The following is a 24,097-nucleotide window of genomic DNA, read 5'->3' as shown; positions in this document are numbered from 1 at the left end:
TTTTGGACAGTTGCACAGACATCAAAATTATACAGTGAATAGCACCATTCATGGTTAGAGATCAGAATGCTCAGCTTGAAGATTTACACTTTTATTCAACTCTCTCTGACTTTCACTGGGTCTTGTCTAATCCAGGGCAAATGTTTCCCTGTTTGTTGAAAACCATTCCTAGAGCTGCAAGGATCTCTGGACACTGCCATGTGGCTCTGACAGATGCTGAACTAGCAGCAGAGCAGACCACCTGACAGCTCTTCAAATACCACAGACACAAGCACACACAATGGTGTGTGAAGATAAAGAAATACATGCAGAATTTCCCTGTCTCTAGATAACAATGCAACAGTGATCTTTCACCAGCAGATGAGATGATAAAATGAAACTGAAAAATAGGAAATGATAAAAATAACTGGAGATATTTCATCTGCTCAACCAGCTCTCCTGGAGTGACAGTGAAAACAGACATCTGCCTCATGAAACCATGTGCTTGTGGCTCATCTTGTTGTCTTGCCTCTTTACCAAGAAATCAGGTTTCTGTGCATTTCATTCAGCAACAATAGCTATAGATTGACAATACTGTTGGTCTTTTAAGAAGCTAAAATTTGAAGAATGGCAGGTGGCATGAAGAGCAGAGGAGAACCAAGAAAACAACCCTCCATAGTATATACATTACTACACAGTATTGACAAAAGCTTTATTATTCCTTCAGGCTTAAACTGAAGGAGAAATTCTGCCTGACAATTGTTCTCTGTTCCAATAGACTGTTTCTTTCACAGCACTGCCCCTGCCAGCTTTTGGCAGGTGTTTTCATAGGAATTGCCATTTCTCTCACTAGATACTTTAAAAAAAAAAAAAAATCTATATTCAGAAGACCTTCTCATCATACAAACTACAAAGCCAGTGAGGCTGTCACCTGAAACCCAGATAAGGTTAAGCTGTGCTGATCACTTGACTGATTCTCCTTCCAGAAAGTGCTTAAACAAAATTTCACATCGTTTTGAAATAACTTGTTGCCTGATGACTGTTTATGTCACCAACTCTAAGGCTCAGGATGACTGGATTCTTTGTGATTCAGAAAGCTAAAATCTCCCCAGGTATTTTCTTTCCACATTTTCTAGTCTGCTTGAATGAGATGGGCGTGATAAGTCTTTTTTAAAGAAGCACATAAAATCTCAAACCATCAAGAAATATGAGATTCCACATTACAAATCTTTTAGCTTCCTATTTCAATTCATTAATTTTAATAAATGGGTAAAAAAGATAATGGAGGGTGCCTGGGGAACTAAAAAGCAGCTCCTCTGCCAAGTGGTACCAGCTGGTTGATAATTAGACCCTTGAATAGCTGCTCTGAAGCCCCACATTCTTGCACTCCGCTACAAACACTGTTCTCACTACCCTCTTACCACCTGTACACTGATAATTAAATCAGCAGCACGTAGCCCTGGGACATATCCCATAATCCTCTAATTACCCACCTGATTGTTAACATCCAGAATGCTTTACTCAGACCTCTGTAAAATCTGTATCTGTTAGGGCTGATCAGGTTACCTTTGTTAAAGGCTAGGTGAAGTATGAAGCTGAACATGCAGTAAAAGCCAAGACAATCTGGGGTTTTTTTCACCTGCAAGCCACTTGGACACAGAGACACACTAAGCAAAGTCACTAAGTCAGGCTGAAGAAGGCAAGAGTCAGGCTGAAGAAGGCAAGGCACTGCACAGTCTCAGCAGAGAGGCAGAAAGCCAACTAGTTTGGTTATCACTTCCCCCAACAAAAATTAACCACAACAACTAAACCAAAAAGCACAATTGTGTCTGTTTAGTACACAAAGAGAACTGCTCCTAAGACAAGGGAACGAGACACACAGGCACACATACTCTGCCCTGTACCACAGGAGGTATTTGCTCTATTGATGGCCTTTCCAATAAAAACCTTTCCAATGAAAACCTGCTGTGGGCTTCTGCAAGAAGTCACTTTGGCCTCAACTCTCCTTTGATAAAAAGTTGCCTAGACAGTTTCTCTGGGGATTTCCTTTGCTCTTCTTCCATGATATAGGACAGCTGTACTATACACAACCACCTTTCTCAAGCTTCTTGGGCTCTGCAAAATTCTAAGACTATGACACTGACTGAATGCATGCATGCTTATGCTTATATTTTGTTTCACAGCTATTCTTTTATTTATTTAATTGAGATGATACTAACTTAAGCAGCTCCTCAGGATTCCAAGGTTAGCACAGAACAAAGCCAGCCCAACTTGCTAAAATAAAACCAAACTAACTAAAATATGCATTTGAAGTGGGGAATTGTAACAACCAAATACACCTTGAAACAGCCTCAGTCTTCCTAGAAACTGGAAATACTAGCAGGATCACAAGAATAATGCACACTGAGGTTAAAGCCTGGAAGCTTCTTTAAATGTCCATATCCTTGCCAACATTTCATTTCACAGCCCTCACTGTAAAATTTCTATCTCAAAGAGCTAAAGACTGTTAGACTGCTGCTTTTTCAATAGTGGAAACTTCTAGGCCCTGTCACATATCTCACCTGGTATCCTGATACGGTTCTCCTAGGAACTGCAGAAGAGACATTTATTTCTGGATTATCAAATTTCCAAATATATTTGGTCTCTATCCAGTTAAACTATTTTTCTTACTTCTCAGCTTGTACCACTGAGATCAGAGGACTCCCTGCACTCAGTCTCCTATCTCTTCCCTGGATAGCAAATACATATCTATTATAATAAACTTGTCACTGAAACTTTATTCTAACTTTCTACTTGAGTCTTTTCTGTCCTCCAGAGAAGTGGGTTAAAATGCAGAAATAGAAAATGACTACTGAAATATGCCTTTAAACAGCATAGCATGACAACTTATATAACCATTTCATCTCCCCAAGGAAATCTCAAGTGCATGAACAATGGAAACTGCAGAGAAGAGTGACTGCAATCATTAATGTAAAAGGACTTATAGAATCATACATTTTCTTAGAACACAAAAGAAAACTAACGTAGTTACCTCCACAGAAGAACAAAGCAATGGCACTAAATCTGATTTTATGTGAATTATGTCATAATGGGGGCCTAAGATATATAGATAGTCTAGAATTAGAGCAAAGTAATATTTAAGGCTATATACACCTCAAATACATGTACAGTTGCTTCTAAATAAAAATTATTGCAGAAGACCATTGGAGACAGTGGCCAAGATACAAACTCTCTCCTACTGCAAGTCCAGGAACATGGTAATCATAACTTTAATATTAATGTGGGAAAAATAAAAATGTGGGAAAAATGCGCATGTAGAACTCAGACAGTGAGAAAAGCCTGATTCCAGAAAACAGCTGAGCTCAGTCACCTGCACTTCCCATACCATGGATGTACTTTTAAGACCTGTCCTACCTTGACATAACTTCCTGAAAATTATAAGCCCTACCAAGACTGAAAAAAATGAAACTCTGTAGTCAAAAACCTCACCAGCGTTCCACACCTCACACATAGCTTTATAATACATGCTCAGAAATGCATACACAAAATAGAGGAAAGAATGGATCTCGGACATAAGGCAGACAATGTTTGGTGGTGCCTGTGCACAGTTCCAGAACCTTTCAAATATAAAATAAGACCACCATTGGAATTATCTTCAACAGCACCATTAGTATCAGCTATACACATGCACAAGCCTGTAGCTTGCTTTCCTTCTTAAATGCTTTTTTCCCCCCCTAAATTGATAGACCCTTCAGGACATAAAGGTTACCTACCTGTCCACAAGGAGCATTCTGCAAGGACACGGTGAACATCCCGGAGGCGCGGCTCTTGGCCAGGATGTACTGGCAGGTGGCCTGGAAAGTGTATTTGCGCCCGTCAAAGGTCATGAAGTGAGAGTCTCCTGAGACCGAGCATTCCGCTGAAAAACATCATCAATAATGCACCTAAATCTGCAGTAAATTCAGCGTGTTCCTCACTGTTGTTGCTGCTGTAGAGTTTATACAATTGATATATTCTATAACTTATAAAATTGGATTTATATTACAAGCAGGTGTTAGGAACCAAAACTTTTCCTTGCTTTTGTTATGGAGTTCCCACCTGATGCCCAGCCAGGGTACCTGAGCAGCTCTTCCCCCAGAAGGAGGCACTAACATCTGTCATCTGTGTATTATGAGTATTGGATTTGTGGCTTTTTAAACTGATTTTCAGAAACATTAACACATTTAACTGATAAGCCAGGCCATTTTAATATTTAATCTACTGAGTGTGTAGATTGAAATAAAAATGCAAATTACAAAATGAGACATCATATTAACATCTAAAAGTAATATTTACTGAAGTAAAAATGGACTTATCAAACAGCATTTGAGACTTTAGCATACCTGGACATGTAAAATTTGTACAGATCCACTTTCCTCCAATGCAGGTGCTGAAATAAAAAGAGCACAAAATAAAAGTTTCCATAGTTTTATTCTGTGAATTATACACAGCTGTCCCTCAGTTGTTCTTCCTGCATCCCTTCTCTATGGAATGAGCACCAAGTGTCTTGGGTCTTACAAAAGGGTACAACAGAGTCAATTAGCACTGTCTTCATGGCTGGAAGCTTGTCATGAGGACATGATCATGTGAAATTTCATCCATGCACCCAGGGTCACTATCATTTCTTTTTAGCTCCTTAATAACCATTAAAAAAGTTAAGGATTAATAATATTGAGAAGAACAAGCACAAGTAATTTGACTCTTATGACTTTTAAAGATAAGAATTGTAGGGGTGAAGAAAAAGTTGCTCATCTGCAAGTTCATCCATTTTCTTCAGTTAAGGTGATCCCATAAAAGGCACTTTCTCTTCCTACAAATTTTTCTTTCCAATTCCTAAAATTGACTTTTAAATTCCAAAACAACAGCTTAATGTCACAATTACATTAGGCTCTTTATGTCCAAGTGGGACAATACAAACAGGAGAAAAAGTCAGTACAGTTTTCCTGTTAAGATTTTGAATTCTAGATACTTTTTGTTTTTAAGGGAGATTCCAAAGTGAAAAACAGCACTAAGTATTACAGTATTCTCTGCAATATTTGTCATGTTCTCTTCTTCCACATTAATAGCTTATTAGTTTATCTTTTTCTTAACTGCAAAATATACAAGGAATAGCAATTTTTTATGAAGAAACAGGGAGCATTTATCAAGTTTATCCAATTTCTAACTGAAATAGGCCTTGAAGAAGCTGTTTCTTATGATCATTAAAGGATTTGGTTCACAATGTAGTAAGAAAAATTACTCACCAGTTATTACATTCTTCATAAACCACTGAACCCATTTCAAAGAAACTTCCATGGTAGTCACAAGGACAGTCCATAGGCTTGACACACAATCCATTTTCATAAATTAAGCCTAGAAGTAATAAATTAACAAGAAAAAAGTGAAATATCCATGACAATGGCTGACAGAGCACTAACAATTATATTCCAAAACAACACCAATGGTCATTTCTGTACGATAATAAATCCTTAGACTATTTGTTAGCCATTTTCACAAAAAGAAGTGCATTTGAATTATACTAGATAAATTATATTACAGGGATCAAGTCACTAAATTTCTTGAGATACAGTAAATATAGCCAAAAAACAAATATTTAATTACTGGGTGAGAGGGAAAAGAAACCACACACACACAAAATAACAAACCAAACATACAGGCCATGCTGCTTTGAATACCTTTGGCTTATTTTCTAAAACATTTACAAATCTTTGCCTCTATGGTCCTCATTTCACTGCCTTTTTTTTTTTTTTTGCCTTTTTTTCCTTATTACTATAATTATTATTACTTTCTTAGCAGAGGACCAGGAAAAATGGCTTTACCAAACCATAAAAGACAATTAATGACAAACCTATAAACAATCAAGGTACACATAAGGGGCAGGACTTGAAGATCCATCCACAACTTTCTCTGTCCTCTTTTAGATAGAATTCTGTACTCAACAGAAGCCAATAACTAGGGGAAAATGGGATATCAGCATCTACTTTGGTGATGAGGGCAAGGTTTTGCTACAGACCACACTGCTAAATACCTCACTTGCCAGAATGATACAACAACCTAAGAACCTCACTTTCCGGCCACAGGAATGAGTTTTATTTATCTCATAGTTTTGAGCTTTTCTAAGCACCCTAACCAGGAAAAAAAAAAAAAAACAAACCAAAAAACCCAAGCCACCAAAATAATCCTCCCCGTAATCAACAAGAAACAAACAGCAACCACCACAACCAGGAGGATGCCTGCCCTGCAACAACTGAGCAAACCTCATTTTTCACTGAAATTGTGTAGCTCTGCAGCTAGAATGTGGATCTAAGCTGAAACCTATTCCTACTTTTTATAGGGAGGAAAAGGCTCCTGTCAGTAAGGAAAACAAGGTCAGTTACCCACACTGCTGGCACTCAGTCTATAAAGAGCTCCTGCATTTATAATCTAGGCAGGTCATACAGGGATGTAGTCCTGGGGAGGAACCAGGTGAATGCTGTGTGGAATGAGGTGTGTACCTGAGAAGCAGAACTCACCATCTGGGCAGTAGCAGCCATCAATGCAGTGAAGCTCACTGCCAATGCACTGGGATTGCTGGTGACATGAAGCAGGGCAGCAGTTGATGCATTCCCTGTAGGTCAAGGGTTCAGCACAGGTAATGACTGAAATGCAGAAACAGGCAGAGAAATGAAAAGGTGTAGAGCTGCTGTCACAGGGATTGCACATGTTCCTTTCAGGGATCTATTTTCTGGCATGTCAGTTGAGTATCTGTTCTCTAGATAAACACTGTCTAAAACAATGGCTTTCCAAACACACAGAGAATGGGTACATATTCACATTCTCTCCATTAAAGGTGCATTAAGAAGGAATAATCTTAAATCAGGCTTTCTCACAGCAGAGCTATTTAGATTCTCAGAACATCATCAGAAGCAGAGCACCCATAAACAGAGATCTTTTGGAACCACAGTGGAAATCTTCCATCACGGATGACAAAGCAGTTTTGGTCCTGTGTTCCAGGCAGGCAACCAAATTAGACATCATCTTTCAAACTCACATTATGTGATTTGTAAGATGAAGTCTTATGCAAGTACAATTTCAATTTATTTTTAACACTTGCGACATACATTTTATATATCACAAAGCCATGAAGACTTTGGCAATATTTGAAAGAGTAGCTCCATGAAAATAAAAATGGTTAATCACCTTAAAGAATCACATTGCAATAAGCTTAGTGCTTTAAAAAAATTCGGTACAAGCTGCACATATCAAAGAGAAAAGCCATTGCATTTATGTAGCCCTGAAGAGAGTTTGACTCAATCGCTTCTTTAAGAACTATATGAGTCCAAAATTGGAGAAAGGCAAAGAACTGAAACTATGAAGGGCAGCCTTTTCAAAGTAAAAGGAGCAGGCAGCATTTCAGAGTAGAGGAGCACGGGCATTACCACACTGCTGGAAGTGCCCACGCCATCCATGAAGAGGTTTTCCTGCCTGGGCACACGCTCTGGCATACTCAGTGAGCGCTCGACACCAGGTTGCATCATCAGCTGCTGACCTTACACAAATAAAAGGTGACACATTATTTTGTACCTCCATCCAAGCACACACTCATGAATGCTCCTGCACTGCATTCAGCCTTGCTGTTTGGATCTATTTTAACAGTGTTCTAAGGTACTGTGCTGCTGGACTAGGTTAAAAAGTCTTAAAAGGATAAAAACTTTCTGCCACCCTTGAAGAGAGGCCATCAGTATAAGTATCACTGCTTTTGAGACCTGACACTGTTTTCCTGAATAAATCCACAAAAGGATCAAATACAGCAGCATAAGGAGACTTCAGTAAAGGTCTTAATTTTTACAGAAGTAATATCCTGCAGAAAACTCACAAGAAGGAAGTGTAACGTTTCTACCAGTGAGCCACCAGGCTACAAGAAATGGAAATTATCTTCTGACCTGTCTTTTTTTTTTTTTTTAATTTAACTAGTCAAAACTGCTCAGACCAGGTGTATAGCAGGTTATGAAATGTCAGCATAAGCTCAAATGGTTATCAAATTCCTCTTTTCAACAGATTACTGTTCACTTTGCAGAAGCCAAACTGACCCAATGACTATGGCTTTTCATTATAATAAGAAGGCTTTGGAATGGCAGAAAGCACCTAAGGATGTTGCATACTCAGAATCAAAACAGATGACACACTCAAGGGAGATTGATCAAATTCAGGCTCAGATATTTTCCAGTTGTGTTAGTCTTTCTTATACCAAAGAAACCAGGAACAACTCCACAGCATTCCACAGCAGTAAAACCAGAACAAGTGAGAAAAGCAAGACAACAGAACAGTGCTAGATAAAAACTTACATACAGAGAAAGTCACAAATCAGTTAATTTGACATTTATAATTAATTATTATGATAAAAGGACCATGGGGTTTTTTTATAATAGCTTTGGAATTAGCCAAAAACATTCACTTACATGCAGAGGTCATTTGTGCAGCTTGCCATAAAAGAAAGAGGACTCACATACTCATGACATTGTTTAAATGGGGGATGTAACAGGATATTACACAGAGCATATGCCCTCTGAAATGAAAGAGACAGCTGTTGTAATAAGGTTTGCAAAAATAAACATAAGCAGAATAAAACAGAATGCTGTGGAAAATCAGAATAGACATCTGCTGTGTCGAGGAATCACTTTGCTCTCACCAAGCAGAAGCAGAGTTTAGCAATACATTGCTCTCCATGTCAGAGTTTCCATAACATTGAATCTTTCATTCAAGGTCATAGCAGTGCCCAAAAAAGGCACAGATAATTGTGCAACTAAGCCAAGACAACCTGAAAAAAGCCTTCATTTTAATTGAATTACTCAGTAAAAGGCAAGAGAAATAAAGCCTAGCTAGTTTCAAAGCACTTTGATTTAAGGGTTATACCCTGAAAATACTAATTAAAAGGAAAAACTACTTCAAAGTCATGGAAAAAAAGCAATAATAATTCTCTTTTTAGACACTGGCAAATAATGACAGAGCAAATAACGCTCTAACTTTGGTTTTGCTTCCCTGCTTCCTCCTGTCCTTCCTATGGATAAATTCTAGAAGAATCCTGTATCTTACAGCTTGGGACTCATTTAGCTTCATAGTCAAACAGTTCTGTTAGTTGCTATGCAGAGAGAATAATATTTGAGCAGATCAAGAATTAAATACAGCAGAAAGGGAGGGCAGTGGGGTGATGAGAGGACAAGGGAAGACCTGTTGCCACAAGCATTTTTATTAATCCCTCCCAAAAGAGATGTAAATATTTCCTGTCTCCTTCAAAGCTTTAAAAGTTGCCAAATTATTCATTGAAAATTCAAATTAAGTCAAATTTTTGCTCCAATTAGAATCACCAGCTATGTAAATAATCCTTTTGTGTTGACCCAAACCTGCAGAGATTCATGGCTTTGTGTCAGGCACGGTGGCTCACTGAGAAGAGATTTGTCCCAGTCAGGTGCTCCTTGTGGAGGGTTTTCCTGCCAGCTCTCTACGAATTCTGTTACATCATCTGTCAGTTTTCCTGGACAAGACACAGACACAGAGTCACACACTGACATCAAAGAACAACAGTGTTTCTATAGCATTTCCCAGGGAAACGTTTCAATAATCAAAGCCCACCCAGAACAGAACACCCAACCCTTCCTTCTTCTAAGTGAATCAGCTGAAATCAATCTGGTCCTTTCAAGAAGCAAAAAATACTTTTAAAAGGAACTAGAGAAGTGGGCTTTTGGATGGCAGAAAGCAGCTTACTCAAGCAATTCACAAGGAAGGGATTTAAGCGAGAAGGAGCGTGCCTACCTTAGTCCATCAATAGAACAAAGGAAAGAAAAGGTTTAATAAAAAGCTTGAATAAATTAATAAATAATACATCAGTTTATGCTGCTATTTTATAATAGAGCTCCCAACAGGGAGTCCAAAACCCAAGAAAGATGAGGCATTCCTGGGTCATTGCAATGGTACAAAATGATTGTCTGAACTAGCCAAATATGGGTGTGATTCTTATTTAAGTAGAAATGTCCATGCTAGGGTTAAACCAACAAATCCATCATTATTATTATCCACCTTGGGCAGGTGGTGACATTGATTACTGCTTGGATTACCCACAAATGTATATCTTGCCACATCTTTACTACCACTGCTCCTCAAGCCTGGTGGATGAGGCTCATGCACAGTGAATTCACTCCCTTGTGCTACAAATGCAGATTTAAGGGATGGAGACCTTGAGAAAGGTGAGAGGAGAGAGAAAAGTCTCTGGGGAAATGACCCCTTGATCTTGGTATCAGTATAAACCCCTTGATTTAGTGAGCACAGCATTAGTGGGGGTAATGACTGTTAACAGGGCAGGGCTGGTGCCTTCTGAAACTGAGGGGAGCACCTGAGCCACAGAGGAGACCACATCCACTCTGAGTCTTGAAGGAGTGATTTACAGAAATACCCTCAGGCTCGAGAGGAGGAGCCAACAGGTAAACAGCCCAAAACAATCATCTCCAGAAGCTTTTATGGCCTCACTTAGGATACTTTTCAAGGGACCTGGCCTTTTCCCCCTGGGTTGTTTTTTTCTTTTTTTCTTACTCATTATATAGATCTCTTCACTCACTATTTATTGAAAGTTCTCACTTTTTATTCCTCTTGGAAGTGTCTGAAATTGACATTGAAAGATCACTGATTATTTCTGAAAGTTTCAGCACATAGGCAATGCCAGATCAAACAGGATTTGACAGTTTTTATTAATTTGGTTTACTAATTATCAACTCATTCCCAATTGCAATACCTCAGGCTTCCACAGGACTCAAAATTTCTAAAAGGGCAGTGAACATCTAAAAACAGATTTTACCTTTCAGGTGCCAGGAAACTGAATTACAAATACCATTGTAGGTAATTGAGCATGACAGCTTTAAGATCTTCCTCCTCCTCCCTAGATCCCCACCTACACTGAAATTGTTCGTCTTCACTAAATATCATTTTGTAGAAGTTATATATTATATTTCCATATAATTATATATATATATTATAATTCCATATAATTATATATTATATTTCCATATAATATTTTCCATTTCAAAAGTCATCCATCTTAAATTCAATCAGCATTACAACTGAAAACTAAGAAAGTAACATTTATTTCACCAGAAAAAAAAAAAAACAAACCACCATATTACACAACAAGAAGTACCTTAAATACCCACCATAACTAGTTTCCATGTCATCCTGCAGAACTGCATTATTGTTTCCACACAGCCCGTGGGTTTTGCCCAGGTACTCTGGTGCCATTTTGATGTACACTGCAGATGTACCATCCCAAGCCAGGGTAAAGGCATACTGGTGCCTGACCAGGAAGTATCCAGCTAGTTTCTGGATGTGTAAGTTTCCAATAACAAAAGGCAATTTTACTCTGGAATGACACACAGAACCAAAAACAATATTACATTAGAAAATGTAACCATTAAAAATAAATTACTTGCTGATGCTTCCCTCATACAACTGAAAATCCTTGATGTAAATATCAAATAACTCCACTAAACCAAATGAATTTGCAAATAACAGCAAAAATCCTGAATGCCAATGATTATACTTAACTCTATATACCACTAATTTAGGTATCACCTTTCTCAGACACTGCTCTGTAAATGGAGAGTAATTATTGTAGCTGTGGTCTGGATGCTTTTTCAGCCTACCAAGGAATAACTTTACATCTCTGTTATCAAAATGGTACCATGGTATTAACTCCAGTGTTACTACAGCATTAGAAACATGACTGCAATTACCCAAATCCTTTATAGGTGACTTCACTGCTCATCTTTATCTGCTCATCTCCAGAAAAGAATAAACTAATGGATCTTTTGCAGGAATAAGGAGAAGAATGGCATTCAGGATCATTATTCACCTGCCAAATAAAATCACAGAAACAACATTTTAATCAAATTCTTTGTAATAAACATGTAACAGAACTAATACCCCCAAATCTGCACTCAGCAGGGAACAAGAAGTTTGGTCCCCCTCTTGTGGATAAAACTGAGCAGTGTTTTCATAGCCATGGTCATGGAAGGGTCTTTTCACAGCTTTGAGTGAACAAAGCAGGTTTTGGAAAGACACACATCAGTCTTGTTCCAGCTGTTTACATCCTATGCTATGGTAACACACAGCCCACATCATGTTACAATCACATCTAGATTACATTTTACAGCCTCCTATTATTTTTAATCTCCTAAAATTAATACATAATTAGCATGTTCAACAACAGCTCAAAAGAAGGTAGAAGTGCCATTCCCTACCTGTATGGAAAAGCTCTGTTCATCTAATTCAGCGTGCCTCACAAGGGCATATGTGGATTTCCCAGAAAAGTAATAGTAGAGCCCATCAAAAGTTTCAAAATTATACTGGCCCCACGTCCTGCATATGTGATCTCTTTCAGCACCTGTGTTATACACTAACAAAAGGAGAGTCACTTGAGACACAGCGCTGGTTTTTTGGTACCAACAGGAGCTGAGACGGGGCAGTGCATGCAACATGCTGTGAAATATAAGGACATAAAGAAAGGAGGGAGAGAATGCTACTGCAAGAAGGGAAGCTGTAGGCAGAGAGTAGTGATGGTAGCTGTGGGAGCAGGAGTGCAAGCCCAGAAACAGTCAGATTTCTCTCTGTACACACCTGTCTGGCATCGCGGCCCCGTCGCATTAAACCGACTGCAGTTGCAGAGCTCTCTGTACACACACTCACCTCCATTAAAACATGCCAGGGAATCTGAGTGGAAAAAAAACAAGGCATGTCAAAAATAAAGTCTGATAGTTTTCTGTCTTAGGACCCAGTTCTCCCAACAAATACAACTCTGAGAATGACAGGAGTGACTAGCTTAGCAATAAAGTGTCCTGGAGAACCTAACCAGGCCCACAAAAATAAAACATAGTGTGAAGGCTCCAACCCAAGTTACACAGCCAGATTAATGGATCTATTGCACCTTTAGAGAAGCCAAATCAAAATGTCTGTGACATCTGTTTGTCTGATGTGTTTTCTGTCCCCTGAGCAATGACTAGAGGAAGTGAACACGTACTGCACCACAAAGGAGCCCAGAGCCTCCATCCACACACAAGGGACACCCTGTGGGTAAGCTCTGCCAGGAGGAGAGCAAGCTACCTTACAAATGCTTATGTTCTCATCCCAGCTGTGTACCTTCACCTGCCTGCCCTCCTTCCATCTTACAGCTTCCACCTACACCAGCCACAAGCACTTTCCATAAAGACACAGATCCCTGACTTGCAATGACAGCTCTGGGTTTGGGCTTGGGGGAGGGATGTGTTATTTTGGTTTTGTATTTTTTTAATTTCTATTTTCCCTGTGAAGATCCCTATCAACACATCACAAATTTTTTCAGTCTAAAGGAAAACATGCACAAGCAGAAACAAAGTTTCCTGTTACTAAATTTAAACTTTGTGATTAATTTTTTTTTAACTGTGATCCATTTACTTATTTTGCTAGCATTTGCCCCTATAAAGTTTTTTTAGGGAAGGATTTTAATTTTATTAATTTACTATTATGCAACTGTAGTAGTTTTTATACTTAGAATACAAACTGAGATTGCTTTTGTTGCAGAAAGCAGACAAGTTGCTCAGAAGAAACTGTTTCAGGAAGGTACAAACTAAAGGTTCAGCCTTCTTTTCTTTGTTTTTACAAATGCATCATTCTTGAAAAATAATCCTAGAATGGACTGGGTTGGAAGGGACCTTAAAGATCATCTTGTTCCAAAACCACTGGACCAGGTCTCTCAAACCTCCATCCCACCTGGCCTTGAACACTTCCAAGGATGGGGCTTCCACACCTCTAAGCAACCTATTCTCGTGTCTAGTACCTGTATAGTAAATAATTTCTTATCTTATCTAAACTTACTCCATTTCAACTTCAAGTCATTACCATTTCCATTTGCAATCACATTATAAGCACTAAGAAATTATTTGAAGATTTTCAAAATGTCCAAACAATTAATTTTGATTCCCTTGTTTTCAACAAGCAGTCTCCCACCCTCCAACCAAAAAAAAAAAGGAAAAAAAAAAAAAAGAAAAAAATAAAGGAAGGGTTAAAATAAAAGGTCAAGCTCAAAAGAACAAGGCAGGTAGATAAAGTAAAAGGCAATGCTTCTTTGCCTGCTAGCCCAACTACCCTGCTCCTTTCCCTGCCTGGCCAGTGTCAGGTCAATAAAAAATAATGCCAGCACCGTGCAGAAAGGTCCCCACTCACCCTGACTGAGCCATCTCATTTACATGCTCACAGTGACCAATCTTGTCAATAATGCAAAAGCCTGTTCCTCTTGTCAGGAGAGGCAGACATTGATCTCTTTCATCTTGAGTGTCGTGAGACCTGTGTAACCAGAGCTCTGGGCTCTGTTCTTTGCTTCCCTAAGATTGTGCCCTGTTGCCTGCCCAGTCACAATAATGTGCAATTAGGCTGCAAGTCATGTTCCTCTGAGCTGCAGAGGAAGTTAGCCCCCTTTTGATGTTTCAGGTTGAATGATTCCACTCTGAGCATGGCTCAGGTAACCTGCTCCAAGACATGTTTGTTCAGATTGTGCAAACAGTCAGCTGACCTGGGGACCCTTGCTGTCACTGTGAAGGATCTCCCTGGCTCTCTTTTAGAGACAAAGGGTGTTAGCCAAACTTGAATCAAAAAAATCAAATTACTCCATCACAAGCATTTTCTTCTACACGAAGCTCTCTTTTGTTTGTGTGTATATGATTCTAAGAAAATACCATGATTTCAGCTGTTGTATTTGTTTATATCCCTTTTTACATCATTAAGTGTCTTTCCTTACACTGCATGGAGCCCCTGTGTGTGCAAACATTAGTTATCATTAAGCAGGTAATGAGGACAGCAGCATTGTTTCAGATCACATTTAGTGCTCCTACTGCTGTAAATGTGGCCTCCTTTAACCATCCCATTCTGATCCATTAACACAGAAATACTTCCTAAGTTTTCAGAATAAATATCCTGCAACAAGGGGTTCATTCTAATCTTTGTCATTAAAGGAATATGAGCTCTCCAAATAAGCTAACCCATATGACCACATCAAAAGTTTATCTCTCCCCTAGAAACGTGAGAAAGATTTTCATACTTGCAGAAAAGGAAAAGACATCAAGACTAACAGAAAGTTAAAATCAGGAAGACTTACAGAAGAATATTTTGTCCTCTACTAACCTGAAAGCAACACCTATTAAAAACTCCTCAGCTCCTCTTTCCCCTTTGACATTATGCCAGTTGAGTGCACTGGGCTGGAATCTGAAACTGAAAACTGGTGAGAATTTTCTAGCAGAAAACAGCAGGCCTAAGTGGCATGATTTGTCTGACCTAAGTAATAAGGGCATTTCTAACCAGCGCTGCCACTAGAACCTGCAGAGCACCCTGATAACTCCACCACTGCTGTGATGAAGCAACCAGCCTTAAATTCCTTCTTGATCAAATAAATGAAGATTTGTGATCATTTTGTAACACAGGTCTGAAGTCTTCTCTGCTGTTCTCAGCTTAAGCACTCTAACCCCCTGTAATTTCTGACTAGGCTGCAGCCCCATGGGTAGGGTTATTTTAGTCCCTTGAGCACATGGGCCTCCTTTTCAGTTCATCCCACTTTTAAATTCTTCTGTGAGCAGCAGCAGAACCTTGAGCCCATTATTTATCAGAGCCTTTGAAAAAGTGTGACTGTAACCCAGCCCACATCACTGCAAGGGGTTCTGCAGAGCAGTGCCCAAGCTCCACACAGAGACATTCCCTAGCAGCATCATGATAGCTGGTCCAGGCATCTTGCATCTTCACCAAAATACACATTTATCTTGAAATATTATTATTGATGCAATGTATTTTGTGGCTTTGAATCTCTGATATGGTGCACACTTAGCTTTATCTGCTTTCCTACATTACTTCTTCAATGAATACTTAAAACCTCTTGAATTTATGTCAGTTCCAGTTGAACTCTGTGTTCTGACTTGTTCATCCACAGTTTGGTTTTCTGATCCAACATGCTCATTGGGAAAAAAATAAGTAATTTATAGAGTGTGGAGCCCTTCAGGATGAAGTGAGATAGAGTCACTAAGGAAATGCTCTTGGAGCACAAGGAGGTAACTGCAAAGAAACCTTCTCTACGTACTCCACACAAAAGACAAGATCCTAAATCAAAGAGACCCCTAAAATAAAGGGTTTTTTCACTTTCATTTGGGAAAACATCAGTTTTGAAATACTTTATTTTTGCTTTAGCTATCACATGAATACAAGTGCTTGAGCTCAGGTCTGACCTCACAGTTACACACCACTGTCACCAGCACACTACTAATTCTTGAAGATTTGTGCCTGATGTGTACCATCCTATGAGTATTTTTCTGTAAAACATTTAGTACTTCCTAGTGCTACCATTTTTTCTACTATTTAAGATACAGCATGAAAAAAAATTGCTTAATGCAAAATGGTGGACACAGGTTTACTTCCAGGGTATTCATTACTAGATTCACTTAGACAGAAAAGTTTAAGTATGAAAGATTAATGTAGAAATCTGAAGTGAAAATTTTGCTGAAGCAAGATAGATACAGGATTCAGCCTGTGCCTTCAGTTCTTATGATTCCACCTAGATATCAACTTTGGCCCAAGCAGCTTTAGAAATTTGAGGTCATTTACAGAAATAGAAAGGAATTATATTTTTCAGAATTCTTTAAAAATTCCACACTTTTAAAGTAGCTATGCAAGATTTGAAGAGTAGCTCAGTTGAAGAGTCTGAAAGTAATGACAGCACTAAAATAACCAATTATTTAAAAATCAACAAATTTTATTCTTGAATGGAAAGGTGTGAAAGCAAAGTAGATCAAGATAAGAATTTGCAAGAAACCCAAATTAGATCTAGAGAAACACATAAAAGAATAGAACATGTGCTTAAAATGTAATATTTAAATTTTTGTGATCAACTGCCTTGAAATTCTGTATTTTGTAACTCTGCATAATTTCCAGTGCATGTTCCTCAAGGTGCAAGTTTTGGTGCTCCTTCAGTTATGGGAGAATCAATACAACAAGTATTTCCTGCATTCTTTTTTACCCTTCAACTTCACAAGCTTTGAGAGCACCTGCTTGCAGTGGCACAGGTTTTCCCTGGCACACAGGCTTCAGCAGGATTCAATTTTACAGGATATAAAATTTTCTTCTCCAGGATTCCAGGGTGAATGAGATTTTAACCCTTCAATTCCAAGAGCCTTCCAGTTAGCTGCATGTTTTCTGTTCTGGTACATCTCCTGAAATCAGTTCTCAAGCACACATTGTAAGGGATAAACATCTCCTGTGACCTCCATGACTTATGCCAGCTACAGCATTTCAACACAAAAAATTTGTAGTGTTTAGAATGTTAGAAAGTCTCAGCAGTAGCCTGAATACTTCCAGAAATAATTTGGTTTGCCTGTTCCAGGTTCTTAATGTGCTTTAGCTCAGGAGTTTCCTGTTTGAGGCTTAGGGCTTTAAAAAAAAAAATTAATTGTTTGTTATTTTTTAACTTTTGCATGAATGAGATTTGTGTGGAAGGAAGTTAACAGTTGAACAGCTACATAAACTACATGTTAACTTCAATTATTCTGATACACTTTTCAAATCCTATGTTCCCTGGCTACAAGAAAATAACAGAGAACTCTTGTTTTTTGCTTGTGCTAATGCAAATTTTTTGTTCCTCTGACAGATAAGACAACATCACTTTCTTAAATGCTTTCAATTGACTAATACAACACAAAGGCAAAAAGATCTCTTGGCAAAAGTCATGCACTCATTCCACACAAAACACATTGGTTTATCTTTATAGAGTTACAGAATGCAAGGAAAACAGGTATTGCAGGAAGAATTGACTGCAATATAATTTCATTATAATCACAGTCCTACAAGTATTTCAAAGATTAATTTTCTTAGAGACATTGCTAAAGTAGAGAAAGCTGCTGACAGCCCACCTTGCTGTTTTGGTTTGGGTTTTTTTGTCATTGATTTGGGTTTCCATTTGCTCAGGTTTGTAAACAAAGAAGGTTTACTATTTCATATATCCCCAGATGTTTGTGAATCTCACTCCATGGACAGAATTATCACAGCTTGCATCTCTCTTTAAATTGGAGAGACCAAAAGGAAGACTATTTTTCTAAGTATTAGGAGCACTGCACAAAACTGATCAGGTTATTCTTTTGTTTTGTTTTTTAATACATCTTTCACACACAGACAATAGACTCCATTTGCCACACACTTTACTGTGATTTAAAAAGGAAACTTCCAAGCCTATGCATGCCCCTGTTTAAAAGAGTTTAATAATGCTGATTTTATTTGCCTTCGAGTATGGGCATTCATTGATAATTTTTAAGGTGTGTGTTCAACAGCATTGCCATTCCAAAACAAATACATCAGAAATGGAAAACCCACACTGAAGAGTTTTGCCTCACAGAAAGGCAAATTAGAAAGAAAACAAAAACTTTATACTGTTACATCTGCAGGGAGCAATAAACCCTAATTCTTGCCATTATAACTGCATCCTCCTCTAGAAGCTCAGCCATGTGATGAGTTAGCATGAGACATCTGTAAATATTGTATTCTCCCTAGCTCCGCATTTCTTCTTCCATTTCTAAAAAAAAAGGGCTATTTAAGAAGCAGTAAACTTGCACATTAACCCTTGACAAAAGCTCTTTAATAGAAGTCTTGAAAAGGGTTTATGTGCATAGCTTTATTGCACACTTGAACAGTAAAATATCTTAGAAGCTTTTTTCCAGATCTGAAGCAAAAATGCAACCTACTAGTTCTAATTAAAGAAATTTTCACTAGAAAAGACTAAACCCAGGGAAGCAAACAATTATTATGACAACAAATTTCTCAGCATGATCTGCATACCTTCTCTTTGTCAGCTGCTTTATTTAGTATAAAAAAAAGTATAACAACTTCTTGGTCAATAACATGGTGCAAGCCTCAAAAACAGAGGAAGTTTTTTCAGTATAGACTTCTAGGTTTCTAAAGCAATTTTATCATACAATACCTATGATTTTTTTCATATACTGGAGAGATATTAATAGGTGTTAATTTTTATTTGAGCAATATTATGCTACCCTAAACTCTTGCATCATTCCTCTACATTCAGCTACACATTTCCCAAAAGCTTCTGAAAACAGTGCATACTGAAGACATTAAAAGCTTTTGGAGATGACACAACTGTTGGGGAAGATTAAACAAGAAAGCCTTACAAATATGATTGCCTGGCAAAAGATTTTGAGAATATAGAAACTATAAGCGAGATTGAAATGAAAGCAAGCTTTGACATCCCTTAGTTACTGAACAACAGGAAAACAATGGTGTAGCCGGCTGAAGGTAATCCCCTTTTGATGAAACAATACCCTCTGCAAGCAGGCAGGTCCAAGAGTCAGAGCAGACCCTGCCAGCTTGGCAGAAGGGGTCCGAAGAGTAGGTTTTAGAGTTTAAAATGTAGCACAATATGGTAATGTAGTGATTCTTATAGGCTGTATGTAAATGCTATAGGATTTGTATGCTGTACTAGATTGGTTAGTGAGAATCAGAATATTCAACACAGAAGATGATTTATTGTATTGTAACGGGAACTTTGCTCTCTTATGCTCTTGCTTTTGCTCTTGTTCTCTTGCTTTTACTCTTGCTCTTAGCTCTTGCCTTTTTACGTTCTTACCCTCTCATCCTCTCTCTTCTCTCGGGCCTGCTCCGAGCTGCAGCTGGCAGCTCCCAGCAGGGCCCTGTACCCACGCCCTTTGCAATAAACCGCAAGTTCCACGACTTGGCTTCAAAGATCTCTCGTCTCCATCCGTCCCGACCGTGCTACCCCCAGTCTCGCCTACACACAACCCTAGTCACAATTTATGAGTCCATTCCACATAACATCTTGCCTTTGGGGCTGTAAAGCTATGGGATGCAAATTGAGACTACTCACTATCAGGTAGGTCCCACACGCAATGTAATGAGGCTGACTGCAGAGAAACTAGAGGGTTTGCATCGCTATCTAAAGTTACTCTGAATTATTTTGCCTTCTGTGTAAAAGAAAAATGACAATCACAGACCCTTCTCAGAATTAACACAGAAAATCTTTACCCTTCAGCAAAGGTATTTTAAGCCTGCCCACTTCACATCTGAAAATAAGATTAATCAAAAACCCAAAGATGCACATCCTGCCAGCAAATGCCCACCACTGCAAGCTGGTGGCCAAAAGGACCTTATCCTGATAACACATAGATGGTACACACAAACAGCATCTGCAGGTTGCAAAAACAAGCAATCTCCAAGCACAAAACAAACAACCAATCTCCAAGCACAAAACAGGTACAGGACATGCAATTTACTGGTGTCTGAACATCAATCCACATTTTTAGGCATACCACTATAAGAGAAGACTTCCTTTCTGAAAACTCATTCCTACAGTTAGGAACAGTCTTTCAAATTATCAAACCAGAACCAGGTGTAAACTTAAAGCCAAGTGAAACTGCATGACAAATTTCCATGCTCCTGTGTACCTTTGAAATCAAACAAGGTAAAGCCTCATTATCATTAAGGCCTTTTTTTCTTCCTAGGAATGATTAAACAATGCAGAAAATAAGGGAAAAGAGAAGTCACTTTATGTAGGAACATAAATAACTTACTGGGTGGGCCACATTTCATACTGTGAATTCTCCTGTTCCAAGACAAGGACATTGCTGCAGATGAAGTGTTATAAACTGCCATTCCAGACTCCTTTCAGAAAGAACAAAGAAATCAGCAGCTATAAACAAGACACCTCAAAGTCTCTTCAGTCTGTCAGTAAATTCACCATTTTTAGTAAGATCATTGCTTTGCATTGGCTTTCTATAAAGTTCTCAAAAAACACCATTGTAAAGTAAAAAGCATACTCTACTCAAGAGTCCAATGTTTTTTCTTCTTCCTTCCTCCTAAACATACTCCTTACTGAAGATTTCTGCTCAGTAGGCTAGCCCAGAAAGAAACAAAAAAAGTTTATTATTATATCTTGTATTCTTGGTGAGAGAACCTAAATCCAGGAGCATTCACTATTATTGGTGCTTGATTTGGTTACCTGTTAGCAGTTATGTGACATTTTTTTCTTTGCTGATCTTTTCCCAGAAAGAGCAGGGAGAAAGCAGAGAGAAAGGTGACTCCCTCTGAGGAGCCACGAACAAGGACTACAAAGCAATCCTTCCTTTTCCCACCCTCGAACAAGGGAGCAGGAACCACACACCCTAATTACATTTCAGCAACGTGCCATGAGTGACACAGTCGAGTTGCCAAGACAAACCACATCCAAAAACCTGAGTGCCGAGCTGTAGTGACCCGATACTGCCAGCTCGTTTACCTCTATCGAGAAGCAAAAAGACTCCCACAAAGCAATTGTTGACCTCAGCTTTTCCTCGAGCAAGGATGCTTTGTACAGCACATAACTTCTTGAACAAGCTAAAGCTCTAGATACAATCACACAACCTTTCCGTGCTCTTTTAACACTAAACTTCCATTCGGGATTGACAGTCCTCCTGGCTGGGATAAAATACACCTTCGAGAGCAAGTCCTGAAGAATTACCAAGGGTAGAACAGCCACTCAAAATACGGCTGGTATCACAGCAATGTACAGATATATTACTGAGGTGCACATGATCCTGATAACAACCAGAACACGCAATCCTCTGTGCCGCACGGCCAGTCCCCTCAGAGTGGTCTCCCCGGGCAGCGGCGCTGGGAGCCTGGCACCACCTGAACTCATCAGCCCCATAAGCCCTGGATGCAGTGTGGTGGATGCTCTCTTTCTGGGGCCTGCCTGGCGGGAAGCTGCACATCCCAGTGGCCCGGTGTCCCCAATGAGGTGCCGTGGTGCCCGCCCGCCGCTCCTCAGCCCGGCCCGCATCCTCACCTGCACCTCCGCGGCGAGGCCGCCCTCGCTCCTGGCTCCCGCCGTGCTGCCTCGGCTGAGGGGGGAGAAAAGAGCAGGGTTGGCTCGGCCCGGGCAGCGCAGGCGCCCACCCAGCCCGCAAAGACCCCGCTGTGCCCCGGCCGGCTCTTACCTGGGGAGCGGCAGGTCCCCGTCGGCCGGGAACTGCGCCCGGGCACCCCACGGAGACAGGGCTGGAAGGCAAGGGCGGCAGGTTAGCGATGGCCAGGACTGCCCTGTCCGCCCTCCCGTGCCGTGCCGTGCGGTGCCTCGGCCGGCGGGACACTCACCTGAGGACAGCCAAGCGCACAGCAGCGCCCCGAGGAGGAGCCGGGTCTCCATGCGGGCGGCAGTAGCTTCCCGCAGAGCTCCGGCCGCTACCTGCGCCCCGAGCTCATCCCACCCTCCCGGGCGGGGCGGCCGGGGGGTTTATCCGCCGCCCGCCCCCGGCCCGGCCCTGTCCTGCCCCGGCGCCCACCCCGGACACCGCCCTCGGGCCCGGCCCCGCCATCGCTTCTCCCGCCCTGGCCGTGCCCGGCGCTCACCTCGCCGCCTCCACACATTCTCTTCCATTTGTCCGCCCTCCGCGGTTTTGGGAAGTTCGTGAGCCGCTGTCTCGGCAGCAGCAGCCGGGACCGCGGCTCTAAGCGCCCGCTGCGCGGCCAGCGGAGCCGGCGCTGCTCCCGCAGCTCCTGCGGATGGGCGCGGACAGAGCGCGGCCCCGAGCCGCCCGCTCCTGCCCGGAGCGGCAAATCTTGTCCGTGCTCAGCACGGAGCAGTGACCCCGCTGAAAAAGGTGTCAGGACTTGAAAAACGACAGGCATAAGTGAGACATACACTGAATGCAGCATGCAGCTAACGTGTAGGGGTGGTTTCCATAGCTTCTGATAACTTTTTTTTTACTATAAATTCACACTCTGGAGCTCTCTTTGGAACTTTTTCCGTGTTTATTCCTCTTGGTTTTTCTTTCTTTTTTTCACCGTTTATGATTAAATTTGCTTCCTTCCATTTTGTCTCTTCCCTTTTCTCTTCTCCTATCACTGTTTCCTTTCCTGTTATTTTCCCTTTCCCATCTGCTGCTGACTCTCTCCCCATCATTCTTCAGGTTTGCATATCTTATGACAGAAGCTTTAGAAGCTGCTCATACCAGGTGAGAAACTGTCTCAGATAAAAAGGGGCCTTTTCTGACTGCTTTGGGAAGTCTGTTAACAGTAAGTCATTAAAAAGATCTCTTTTCTGCCTTTGTAATTTGTCCCTGTGGATTGTGTTTCTTGTGTTTCATTTCTAATGAAATGATGGAAAACTAGTGATGTTTTCACTGAGAATTCTGTTCCCTCCTGTAAGTGTTGGAGGGAGAATGTGCTTGAGAGAAAAAAACGTGAGGAATAAAATATATCCTTTAACCTTGACACAGCCTTTTCCAAATAACCCCAAACAAATTTTTAGAACTGTGTACTAGCCTCAGCCTATATCTGCTCTGAGTGCAGCATGTGCTTGCCTTCGGGGCACTTTCACTGATCCGAGTTACATTAATGGAAGTAGAGAAAGTAGATAAAAGCATCAGGGATCGGGTTACACAACACACACTTTAATGTATTTCTTTGCCTACTAAATGAGATGCTCACTTTGTTCATTTTCTCTTTGTGCCACAAGTAGCAAACAAGAATTGAAGCTAATTTAGAACCAATTTAGATACAATTTTATTTCTTCCTAGGAAAGATTTCATTATCTAAAAATACTAAACAGTCATAATTGTACCATCTTTTAATACATGGTGCATTTGAAGCAATGAAAACTTCAGAACCATCTCATAAATTTACTGGTTACCCAACTTCCAGTTTTGGAGCATGAGTTAGCTTTGTGGATTTGTTTGCTTTGTATTTACACACAGTAGAGGAATTCATGTAACAGCAGAATAACAGCCCACCAAGTTTGTCATCCTTTCTGCACTTTGCCCTTTATAAGATGATTTGGAGCAGTTTTCACATCACCAAGTGAAGTCATTCCATGATTGTTTACTACATGGAAGGGTTTCTGACTCCTGAGAAGTTTATCTCTATTCTAAAAACCAGTTACTTTCTTTCAAATGTACATAACTTGGAGGTTGGATAAGAGCTATTCCTGTAAAGCCTTCTAGAAATGATTGATAGATAATCAACGATTGTCCTAGACTAAATGTAAATTTAA

General features: G+C 40.1%; 1 protein-coding gene across 3 annotated transcripts in view; it reads right to left on the bottom strand.

The window, feature by feature from the left end:
- Positions 1-22,299, bottom strand: part of OTOG (otogelin) — a 93,401-nt gene extending 71,102 nt beyond the window's left edge. For all 3 annotated transcript variants that reach the window (XR_009486861.1, XM_059848964.1, XM_059848965.1), the window contains exons 1-15: positions 22,201-22,299; positions 22,044-22,104; positions 21,893-21,947; positions 20,640-20,730; positions 12,658-12,750; positions 12,282-12,436; positions 11,775-11,893; positions 11,196-11,401; positions 9,399-9,529; positions 8,457-8,563; positions 7,437-7,546; positions 6,531-6,656; positions 5,262-5,370; positions 4,362-4,408; positions 3,753-3,898 (exon numbers count right to left, since the gene is read on the bottom strand). Coding sequence is in view for 2 of the 3 variants with exons in the window: in XM_059848964.1 (XP_059704947.1) it covers positions 3,753-3,898; positions 4,362-4,408; positions 5,262-5,370; positions 6,531-6,656; positions 7,437-7,546; positions 8,457-8,563; positions 9,399-9,529; positions 11,196-11,401; positions 11,775-11,893; positions 12,282-12,436; positions 12,658-12,750; positions 20,640-20,730; positions 21,893-21,947; positions 22,044-22,104; positions 22,201-22,252 (1,608 nt within the window). In the remaining variant the exon portion in view is untranslated. The remainder of the gene's footprint in view (positions 1-3,752; positions 3,899-4,361; positions 4,409-5,261; positions 5,371-6,530; positions 6,657-7,436; positions 7,547-8,456; positions 8,564-9,398; positions 9,530-11,195; positions 11,402-11,774; positions 11,894-12,281; positions 12,437-12,657; positions 12,751-20,639; positions 20,731-21,892; positions 21,948-22,043; positions 22,105-22,200) is intronic.
- Positions 22,300-24,097: the final 1,798 nt, after the last annotated feature.

Source organism: Haemorhous mexicanus, chromosome 6 (assembly GCF_027477595.1).
Source record: "Haemorhous mexicanus isolate bHaeMex1 chromosome 6, bHaeMex1.pri, whole genome shotgun sequence".
Lineage (NCBI taxonomy): Eukaryota > Metazoa > Chordata > Aves > Passeriformes > Fringillidae > Haemorhous > Haemorhous mexicanus.
Note: the sequence above shows the minus strand (reverse complement) of the source record. Positions and strands in the feature narration are given on the sequence as shown.